This window comes from Strigops habroptila, chromosome 3, assembly GCF_004027225.2.
Source record: "Strigops habroptila isolate Jane chromosome 3, bStrHab1.2.pri, whole genome shotgun sequence".
Lineage (NCBI taxonomy): Eukaryota > Metazoa > Chordata > Aves > Psittaciformes > Psittacidae > Strigops > Strigops habroptila.
In genome coordinates, this window is record NC_044279.2 from 87,599,367 (window position 1) to 87,611,391 (window position 12,025).

Below are 12,025 nucleotides of genomic sequence, written 5' to 3' on the forward strand. Positions count from 1 at the left end.
GTTTGAACTGTGTCTCAAATGATGTACATATTGGAAGAAGAAATTCTGTTTCAGAAGCGAAATGGCATAAAATATCATCCCTGAACCAAAAATAATAGTAATAAACGAAGCTGAGTTTTTAAAGTAAGTTTTTTAAAATATGAGGATTTAAAATAAACAAGAACAGAATTGCTGTATTTGATTTAAAAAAAAAAAAAGAAAGAGGCAGGTTACTTTTATGAATGCCATAAAAATAAACTGTTTTAATAGATACATAAATAAAACGTTTAAAGTAGAATTTTCCCCCAAACATGAAGATAGCCTAGCTTCTGTACAGAAACTGAACAATATTCATGTGACTACTAAATTAAATAATCACTTTGTTACATTCAAAATAATTGGAGGCAAATACATAATGAAATGATGCACCTGAATCATTCTCCTTTCTCGTCCTAGCAGTGTATACAGTATTTTCTTGTTTTACAGTACTCTGAGGATATGGATCTCTTAAATAAAAACTCTGAATGATAGAGTGGAAATAAAATTAAAAATAAAAGGAAAAAAACCCAAACAACCCTAGCACCCAAAGGGGTACCTTGCATCAGCCAGTAATTAAAGTTTTAATGGAGGAGAAATAAGTATTGTGCTGTAAAATAAATTATGTCTTTTACATATTGCTGTATAGTTATCTTAAAGTGTTTAAATATTACATTCACTTTGGTGATGTGTTTTTCTCTATGCCTATAATAAATTATACATGGCACGTGCTACCTGTTCATGTGTGTTAAATAACAACCTTCTGGTTTTACTACAAATGGGGGGAACTTAGCACACCTAGGGCATTTAAAAAATATTTCTGATTTATGTAAGACAGACAAAGTCTAATTCAAAGCAGCTTTCCTCTCATCGTGGCCCCCTCCCCAGCACCTCCAAAAATTTACTCTGGTGGCTTCAGGTTTTTGCTGTGTTGTATCAAAGAAGGTAATGGCTTGGTGACTAACACTTTCTGACCCACATTGGTTCTCAAGTTTTGTTCTCCCTTTCTAGGAATCATCTGTCAGTTGGAAAACATCTGCCATTAACATCTCCACATCTCCAAATATTCCAACTAATTTAGGCGAGAAACTGCCATTTGTCCATCAAAAATTAGCTTTCAGAAATGAGATGTTACTGCCGTTGTTATCTGGAATGTAGCTGCGATGGGCAAGCACCACTCATCCTGTAGAGAAGAAAGTTTGTCATGTGGACATGTACGTACACTTAAGGCAAAGTGTTGAGATATCCTGTGCTGGTGAAATCAGAGAACAAAATTAAAGATGACAACCTTCATCTGTAGTGCAGAGCTAGCATTTCTAGTATATTCTGTATGAAGTTCAAGAAGTTTGGCTAAGCTGACTTAGACTTAGCAAAAGAGCGTGCTTAGAGTCTATCCACCAGCCAGATGTGAACGGCAATGTAATGACTGTCCTTTTTTCTGATTTGTTTTTTTCTTGTTCTTGTTCTTCTTTTGCTTATTCACACCTTTACTTTTATCAGCTTTCTTTTTCTTCTCATCCTCCTTAAACCACGGACCCCAGACTCCTCCATTCAGCTTTGGGTTACTCCGAGGGTCCTTCGGTGGGTATCGAACAGGAACTGCCGTCTTATTGAACTGTGAAAGCCTCCGCAGCAACTGCTTCACTACATCTGGATACCTTGCAGAGAGGTCCACTCGTTCGTACGGATCAGCGGTGATGTTGAAGAGCCACACAGTTTTGCCAGCTGACCAAGAAACACGTTCATTGTGCCAGCGGTTGGGGCCCGCGTTACTGAAGGCCTGCGGAGGTACCCAGTCGCTGTATCCTGGATTTCCTGTCAGTAGTTTCCAATGATTCACTCTGATGGCAGACTGAATTGCAGTGTTCCAGATCCCATAGCCAGCTGCCCACGACCCATTTTTGGCTTTGGTGTAAATTGGGTCAATGTTGTGCAGGATGTCTACCCGTGGAGAACGTCTGCCTTCACTAATGGTTTCCCATATATCATAACCATCCAGCTGGATATCTTCATCGATCTGCCCTTCTGCCAGGGTGATCAAAGTTGGGAACCAGTCTGTGATGTGCACAAGCTCCTTACAAACAGATCCTTTGTTTTTCAGAAGGGGACTATGGACAAACCCAACAGCACGGATGCCTCCTTCCCAATAGGTCCCTTTGCTCCCTCGGAGAGGCCAGTTGCTTCCTCCAGCCATTGGCTGCCCACCATTATCTGAAGAATATATGATAATGCTATTCTCATAGTAGCCATACTGCTTTAAAGCAAGGGTTACATTGTTTATGGCTTCATCCAAACAAGCCAGCATCGCAGCATATCTTCGCCTATTGATGTTATTTATCGATCGATAATGTTCAAAATACTTGCCTGGTGCCTGCAAAGGCGAATGAACAGCTTGGTAAGCAATATAAAGGAATATAGGTCTCCTGGGGTTATGAGAAGCTAAGATTTGTTGTACTTTCTGTGTGTACATCTGTGTGGAGTAGATGCCGTTGTCGTGATCCCAAGCTGCGTTGTCATTCTCGTACAGGTCATAGCCACATATCCCAGGGCTGTCACATTTGAAGTGGGTGTAATAGTCGCCGCTGCCTAAGAGGGAGCCGAAGAAAGTGTCAAATCCTCTCTGCGTGGGCATGCATTCTCTGCGATAAAACCCCAAGTGCCATTTGCCAACCATGTGCGTTGAATAACCAACCTCCTTCAGCTTCTGAGGTAGCGTGACGTTATCCAGAGGTAAGCAGTTGGGCTGGGTTGGCCGTATAATGGAGTGCTGAAGGCCGGTGTGTATCTGGTACCTAGAGAACGAGAGGAGACAGGCATTAGGTTGTGGTGGGGGGAAATGCTCAGACCCTCCTTATGCATGGGCGCCCATGTGCACAACTAACAGAAAATATTCCTATGCGTGCAGCAGTTTTCTCTGGAAATATTTTGAAGTGCATATGTCAAAAACTAACAAGGTCATACTATTAGACCTGCTGAAACAGGAGACTGGTATCTGTTTCTCTTCACACATGTTTAAGAGCTGTTCCCCCACCTCCTTTGGCCAGCGGGCAACAATACTGAGGAAGAAACATGACAGAGCAGCATCACACACTTCTCTCCCTGCTGGCCCCATTTTTCATGTTTTAATCTCCTTGTAGCTGTGAGCAATATCAAAGGATCTCAGAGGCAATGTGCTGCCTGGGAACCATTATTTGGGCACTACTATTTTAAGGGTAGTGGTCAAACTCATAGACCTTGATGGTATCCCTTCCGTATAATAAAAACCCCAGAAAGCAAAACGATTGCATTGTGGATAAATACAATTTTTTCAGTGCCTCATAATTTGCTAGTGGTAAACATATCTACAGCATATAGATATGCTGGATTTTGAGCATGTAACGGCAGTATATTTAAAGGATAGGATCATAAATTCTGCAGTGCAGTACAGTCTATGTGTAAAGAATACATATGGCCTCCATATGATTAGAAAATGAATTCAGCATGGGCAGTAGTACATATCAAAAATCAAGGACAAATCCATTTAAATGAGTTTGACATTAAAAATTAAAATGTAACAGCACACTGTAAACCAAAGAAGATTTCTCCCTGAGCTTGAGGCATGAATAGAACAGCTAGGTCTACCAACACTGTGAATCTTCCCCAAAACCACTTCTTTTATTCATTTGTGGCAGTAGGAGTTGGGGCTTCCTGACACATTCTGTTAGTATTGCCAATCTGACTGGCCTCCTGAGCTATCTAGAAAATTAAAAGCACTAGGCTCTGCCTGCCCATAAATAACTTAAAGTCTGCTTTTACATGATGCCTTCCTGGCCAAGACCTTAGAAGGCACCAGAGATGTCTTTAATGCCTGCCAATCTGTAATGATTGTGTAACTCCCATTTTAGTCTTGAACTTATTTCCACAGAACAGAAGCTCTAGTCTAACTAATGTATTGCAGAAGCCTTGGGTGTCACACTCCTCTGCTTTAAGCTAGCCTGTACCAAACATACTGCAGCACTGCTGCTTTACTTTGTCTCTGGCACTTTTTCAGAGCATTGTTTCTGTTACCAGCTTGTGGATCTGGAGCCCTGCCATCCAATTGTCCCAAAAATCACATGCTGTTGCTGACACAGGAGATACTGCAGTACTTAAAGCATACTCTCAAAATTCAGGCCTTCTGGGATCTACACTTGGCTTTTGAAAAAGAAACACCATACACAGAAATACCCATATCTTTCTCATGATTGAAGTATAAGACTCATCTTTTAGAACAGGTAAGCTTCAATAAGGAAACCACACTGACTATGGCAATGCCCCATACTTCAGTTCACTCCCTCTTTGAGAGTCCTCAGAGAACGATGTTCACAAGACGTTTCATTTCCTTCTCCTTCTCTTTCCTCCGCCTTTTTCAACTCTTTCAGTAAATTCCCCTTATTTGATCCAACTGAAGAAGTCCTTGCATCCACCCTGCTATTTTAGTAAACAGCTTCTGCTTTCCCAAATGTTGACAGACTCCTCTATCTTGAGATCAACCTCAATCTCAGCTGGACAGTTTCTCCCCTGATAAGCTAATTTTGCTGGAAGTCAGAATTTTCTCTAAAGCGATGCTGCTGCAGTAGAGATCCTTCCACCCTTCTCCCTGACACAGAACCTAAGCCTGGGGGGAACAGGCAACAGAATTTCCGACACATTGCAAACCAGTTTGGCTCTTGACAACACCTACACAAAGTATGATATTCATACAAAGTTAATTCTCATAAAGAGTTCATAAACAACAGGCAGATTCTCCACCTTGGGCTTTTCAATTATTTAGCCATGCATGAAATTCCTACACTCTTAATCTGACAAATATGGCACCAAAAAATATCAAGAATCAGCCTCAGTTATAGATGATATTCTTAGGAAAATATCTAGCATATAGCAATGCATTTACTTTCGGCAGTGCCCTCAATATGCTGGTTACAACACACACAGAGCAGTCCTGCGTCAGGTCCCTGCTGCTGTGTTTTTGCAGGAGACTTTGGTGTGTTTCCCATATGTGTGTGTGTAGGTATGTTATTTACGGCATAGCTATGCTTCTCAATATACATCTATGTACACAAATAGATACTAGATAGATATTCAGATGTGTAAAAAGGGATCTGCAAAATAACCGATTTTAAGTAAAAATATTTCAGCTGGAGAAATGTTTCAAAGAAATATCATCCTGTAATTATCAGAATATTCTTCACTATTACAAAATGGTCAAGATCTGTTCACTCTGCCGTGCCACATGCCTTCCTAATTGATCCATTATGTGCCAGTATTTCTTTTTCAGTGAAAGTCTTTTGCTTTCAGAGGACTTCCAGACCATTCATGGGAAAACAAAGTAATGAGAGCAAAAGACAGTGATTATATGGAAGTAAATGGCTTTAATAACAATAGGAAAACTGTCTCAAGATTACTGTTTTGAAACTGTAGACTGTGCAAGAGAAAAAAACCCCTCAAAAAACACAAAGGAAATAAGAGGCAGATGCTGATTTGGGGGCAGTTCTCTAGAAGATAAACTCATGAGCTCACTAACTGCCATGAAATGTCTGTGAAATAAATTCTATAGATTTCATCGCTTTCCACCACAACATTAGCTAATTCTTTAGAATGAATTGGTTGAATTTAATTCCAAATACAGAAAGCAAGTTATGATCATGAATAGTCTGGAATTCATCATAATTACAACACTAGTAACCAGTTAAATATAAGGAAATGCTGACAGGCCACAGAATCTAATGTCATAGTTTGGACTTTGACCTTTATAGACAGTGTTCACAGAAAGGTAATAGACTGATAATATTCTGTACAAAGTATAGGGGTTCAAGACCTGTGAATACTTTATACACATGTACTATGCTCTCCTTCTCCGTACCCCTCCAAGTTTCTAGATTGTGGCTGCTTCTATTAGACACCGGAAATATGGGACTTACAGAACAAGGAACTAAGTAAAATGTATGTGAAATGTTCAGCTAATCATATGCATATTGAAAATTAATTTATGGTCACTACATGGGGATGGCTCTTCTTTGCACATTTCCTACTTTTTATTTCTGTTTTACTAGTGTGGATGCTGTTCAGATTTTATAGTAAAATCACTGATAACTGTCCCAGCCGTTCAATACTAGTTGACTGTTACACCGCTTTGTTTACTTGTTTGTGGTGGAAACTTGAAAGAAACAGACTCCCAGTGGGAGTATCTTGACAACTTCATAGGGCCTTTGCTTCTTGGGTGCTGGGAAAAAGATTTCAGAGAATTCTTGAAATAAACAAACAAATAAATCCTCTATCCTGAGTTTGAGCTCATGTTACTGCTTTCCAATATGGTTGCCCTTCCTGTTTTAATCTAGAAAGACACAAAGCTAAGCCAGTGGCTTTTATGTTATTCTACTTTCAGTCTCAAGGTGCAGAGACCATTAAGTTGTTAAAAGTCAAATGCACATTCAAGTGCCAGAATCTTTGTGGATGTAAATCACCATGGGTACACCAAAGTCAATTTGACCTGAGCTTGAGGAATGCATTAACATTTGGAGGCTTAATTTCCACCTTCTCATGTCCTTTGTGAAGCTAAAGAGTTTCCTAGTTCTCATCTGGAGAGAAAACCAAAGTAGAGAAGTGGATCAATGACAGTAATCTTTGCACATTTTCACTACTATTCCCCTGAAGCAGAGAGCAAGACCGAAGGTTTGTGTAGGAGAAGAGATTCACCTGGCATGCCTCATATCCCCATGGTGCTTATGCAGTCTTAAACATATGTAGGCCAAAACAGTTCTCCTTAAAAAAACATCCCCGAAGGAGTTTTCTATTATTTTCCCCCTTAACTTCAGGGTGGACTCTGCACTGAGCAAGAGGCTGGGATGTTTCTAATTTTGTAATGTGCCTGTACAAAACTATTGATTTTAAGCTTTCCTCATTTTAAAATACTGCACTAATTGTCTTCAAACTGAGATTCTTTTAAGGCTTACTGAAGATTAACAAAGATGCGCAGTTTGAAGTTGCTAATTTCAGGAACTTTTGCTAGCACAGTTCTAGTAGAACATGTGGAAAAATGTATTTTTGTTATGCTTACAGAGTTCAGGATATGTAAAAAGAAAAAAAAATCTGTTTTTAAAACAATAAACTCTAGCCTAGGATTTAGAAAAGACTATTTTAAATGAATAAAAATAATAATAATTTGCCAGAAGGAGTTGCAAACAGACTGATAGCACTGAGGTTATGCATGTTACATGAAGTAAAGGGATCATTACTGATGATTATGCATCTCCTTGTTAAAATATTAAAATACAACAAGTAGATACCAGTCAATAAAGTAGGCTGAAGAGACTGCTAAAGAACAGTCTTTAATACCTTACCTGAAACTGTGTAACACAACAGCTTGAAATATAGCTATTCCAGATGAGTAAAGAATATAGAAATCAGTGACACTTTTTGCTTGGAGGTTCGAGTCCTCAGATGTCCCAGTTAGTGGGGTGAAAAAATAAAACCCAAATATCCCACTTACCACCAGGAAATCATTAGAAGCTGGACTCAATGATCCATAAGAGAAAACAGAGATAATACAGACTTCTTTACAGGGGACTGAGGCTTTAGCACGGAGCCTACAAACCCTCAACGTTTGGAAAAGCTTTTACTCTGGGGAGGTGGGTTTACTCTCATTTACCTTAGAGTTGGTTTGGGCTCTGTAAGATGTTTGTGAGGCAAGAAGAAGCTGACTGGAGGCTCTTCTGCTTTCAGCCCTCCAAACAGGCTGGTGAAGCGCAAGGCACAGAGATGCGCAGTTCCTGATCAGACATAGACCAACATGAAAGAATCACACAAAAATGATTTGGATCAGAAATACTCGCCATAAAACTAAACGTTTTATGTGGAATCTGCTAAGGTTTTAAAAACTAAAATGAAGGAGTGAAGCTGGAAAAGGGACAGGTTGATACAGGAGCCACCGGGGCAGAGGATAGAGCTAAGGTGATTTAAATGAGATGCAGATAAACCTATCACAGTCCAACCTGAAGTGCTACAAAGCAGTCGTCCTTTCAGACTGATGATGACAGCCATAGCTCTTCTGTATAGCCTGTATAGTCCTGTATAGCATGGATAGCCTGTAGCCACAGCGCTTCTGCCTCATTCTGTACTGAGTAAATTTACTGATAAGCAAAATGTTTTCTGAATTTTCACGTCTTTTTTATTCCCAGTCTTTTCCTGACTTAGATTCAGATGACAAGTCTTGCCTTTGCTAACTTCCACGTACCATGCTTCCATAAGAGCGAAAGCAAACAGCAAGTATCTCAGTTATTTGTTCTGCTAGCAAATTTGAATCTGTTCTAAACAAGACCAAGTTAGCTAAACTCTAAACACATTTCTTCAGTACTGATGGTCTATGGCAACTGTGTAGTATTCCACATGATATGTTGTCTAAATGCTAGCATGAAAGTTTTGGTTTTCATGCAATACAGTCTTCTCAGAAAAAAATCCTAAGGAGCTTTGAGCCTATACTATAGAAGTTAAAGTCTGTCTTTCAAAAATAGCAGCTATGCAGCAGCATGGGAGGAAATGGGTTTTTTCTGCCCTAAGTTCCGGACTCTTGGTTCCAAAGTAAAGTTACAGCTGAGGCTTCAGTTTAACATGCAGTTGAAGCAAGAATGTGATTTCAGCCAGGTAGCTGGCTGAAACAGGACCAAAGTAAGCAATCAAAGTTTGTGCCATGAACACGAGTTATGCTATAGGTATGGAAAGAACTCTCAAGTCAGACATGCAGCATTTTGTCCTGGTATTTTAACCATTTTTTATTCAGATCTTTATCTAAACAACCCTAAGGAGGGAAGGAAACGCCTTCTGCATTAGAACATGGCCTGTCACAAAGCATACCCTTTTGCTGAACAATATAATTTAAGGGTAGAAAGCATGTATTGGCTTATGCTGCCTATTTTACTACCTGCTTAAGATTGTGGGTAAGATATCCTGCATATCTACGATATTGTCCCAGTAGTGTTTGAATTAGATGTGAAATACTTTTACTGATGTATTTATTTGCAAATGGTATTATAGGTAGGTAGTCACTTCTCTGAGATGGTGGGTTCATGACTTCCAGGAATAAAACTCCTTGTAGAAAAAAGAGTTGCAAAGATTTATTACCAGAGCATGCAGGCAGTTCTTCACAGGGATGAGAGTTACGGCTGGAGGGTTCAGACCAGCTCTGCTGAAGCAAATGACTGTGCCGTAGCCTGGCCAACACTGCTTGATTTTTTTTCAGACATTTGAGAGAGGCAAAGTCTCCATTTTCTGAGATAGGCATGATCCCCATAGTCCTGATTCCCAACTATTCCATTGACTGAATGCAACTGACTGAGTACACAGTGGGATGAGACCGGGGTGCATGTCATTGCCTTAGGTTTACAGCTTCCCTTGGAGAAGAAATGGAGATGTATGGGCAGGGAATCCCAAGTCAACCTGAACAGGCCCCTCAGAACGTTTTCTCTGCTCAAGTCTTCTGACAAACTTAAACGTATGACAGAAAAAAACCCCTCTGTGAATCTATCATTTAACCATTTTTGTCTCCTAGCTTATAAATTTAAGATTTGGCAGGGGAAATGGGGGTTATGAATGTAGATGGATCAGCGAAGCAAGTGCAACGTTAAAGACTAAATGTGAATTTCAAACCTTTGCAGACTTCGCTGTGCTGGCCCAATTGAAAGAAAACTGAAGTTTTCACATGCAGACATACCCATTCATTTCATCTTCAGCTGTATTCCTTGAATTTTTATGTGCTTATAAATCAGAGCACAAAAATATCAATTTCTAAACCAAGTGTTCACATAAAAAGTCTAACAGCAATTATTTACCGTTTTGTCACTTGGGCAGTGCTACTGCAAACATTTCCCTTGAAACATTCTGAAACTTTCTGAATTTACTTTCAAGTTTTTTGGGGGGAGTGGTAGTTTTTTGATTTCTGTTTTTTTGTTTTGGGGGTTTTTTGGTTTGGTGGTTTTTTTTTTTTTTTGTGGTTTTAAATCAGCTAAGACTCTTCCATCAAATACAAGAAAAGAAAAAAACCTATGTAGTGATTAATTCATGGATTAATCATGTTACCTTTTTTGTTCCATTTATCTTTTTCCAGGGACCTCCAGCTGAGGTATCCTTGTTTAACTAAATGCCATTTGGATTTTGATGCATTAACCTCAAAATCATTTGGAAAGTCTGATCTCATGCGAGCCCTGACATGTGGCCATTTAAATAATGCCCTTACAAATACAGGTTTATCACCCAGCACCTAGAAATGCCACCCAGGGTTACATTAACAAAAATAAACATTTATGCATAGCAAGAAGCAGAGGAACTTTCAGGGAACTGCTTGATTGTTCAGAAGCTGTGATGGACCCTGCTGCTCAAAAGCTAGAGAACCAAGGCACAAAATGTTTGTGGCTCTATATTCTGACCAATTTTGCATCACCTCAAGGACATGCACCAGCTCTTCTCTCTTTTATCTTCCCAACTCCTGCTGATGATACACCCCAGGAGCGAGGCAGAGCTTGGTGAACAGCAGGAAGGAAACTGTTGTCTCTAGAGCTGCCAGTTTTACAGGAAAAAAAGGCTGTGTGGAACCAAGCTGGGAGAGAAAAGAAACAGAAAATCTTTATCTGCATTTCCTTGGGGTTAATCTCCCTGGTTCCAAGGGGCGGCTAATGCAGGGAAAAATAAAAACCATATAATGCAACTCAAGCAGAAGCTTCAACTTTAAATCACCCCACAAATTAAGCTGTAATTAGTATTTTCAAACTCTAATTCTGATTTTTTAAAAAAAGTTATTAAACTGGCAGCATATCTGCTCCTGACTTTTCCTGTCATTAAGACAATTTGTATGCTCAAATGGGAGGGCAAAAAGGATAATGGAGTGGGAGTCAGCAGCAGCTGGAATGCACATGTATATATACAACTATTGTTTTCTTTGCTCCCCGTTTGCTGCAGCTGTGGAAACAGAGAACAACATTTCCAACTTTTATCACTGAATGTTACTCATTTAGAAAAATGGGGAAGTAAAATGTGTGATTGCATAACCAGCACTCTGGGTTTCATGTCTACATGGAAGTGACATAAGAAGAAAACAATTTGACTAAATACTTTGCATGCCAACCACAAATCCAGACGTTGCCACCAAATTCTGGGCTCTCAGCAAAAATAGATCCCATCGGATATTACACTCAATCAACATGTTACACAGAAAAGAAATGCAATGCTGTGAGTTCTGGAGTATGCCAGAGCTACACTCCAAGAAGAGAAGCACCCATAAACAGACCAGCACTACATATTTCTCTGAAATTAAGGCAAGGAAATGGCAAAGAAAAACCAAGTCTTTAGTAAGAGATGATTTTTTTAGCCCTGCTGCAGTCATTTTTACAGGAAGATTAACAGAAGAAAATGAGATAAATGGAGTCTAAAAGCCATAAATTGGCATGCGGAAGAACGTCCCCCTCGGGTACTTCAAAAAGTAGTCTGCAGCCTCTGCTGCAGCACTGCATGAGGCTGGAGTCAGACCAGCATGTCACAAAAGGGACACAGCACATACCAGTTTGTGAAGGCTGTTCTCTGTGTTACAGCACGTAACTCCTGAGCATTGACAGCGTGTAAAACTGGCCTTCATTTTAATCTGTGTGTTCACTGCTGTGCTGGAGAGAATAGCATCTCAGATACTAGTAACATCCTGGACTAGTCATTCTGACAGACAGGGTTTCATTGTGTGTCGTTGAAGCATTCTGCTACAAATCTCAAGGCTGAAATCATAATTCTGTGGTAGTTTGAGAAAATCAGTTCATCTTTATACGAGAAGAATTTATTCGGTGAATGCACCTAAGGGACGTGAAATATATTCATTATATGGTTACCTTTCATAAGAAGACATCTTTCATAAAAAAAGACATACTTGATAGCAGTCTTTAAGCCAAACAGTTAAGTGTATCATAAGCCATTAAGTTTCTTTTGAAACCTTAGATTAGTCTTTAAGACTGTAATTTAA

General features: G+C 39.6%; 1 protein-coding gene across 2 annotated transcripts in view; it reads right to left on the minus strand.

Annotated features, from left to right (window-relative positions):
- Positions 1-222: 222 nt before the first annotated feature.
- The window catches only part of ARSJ (arylsulfatase family member J), a 151,408-nt gene continuing 139,605 nt past the window's right edge, over positions 223-12,025 (minus strand). For both annotated transcript variants that reach the window (XM_030480157.1, XM_030480156.1), the window contains one exon: positions 223-2,807. In XM_030480157.1, the coding sequence (XP_030336017.1) occupies positions 1,406-2,807 (1,402 nt within the window). In that variant the 3' untranslated portion in view covers positions 223-1,405. The remainder of the gene's footprint in view (positions 2,808-12,025) is intronic.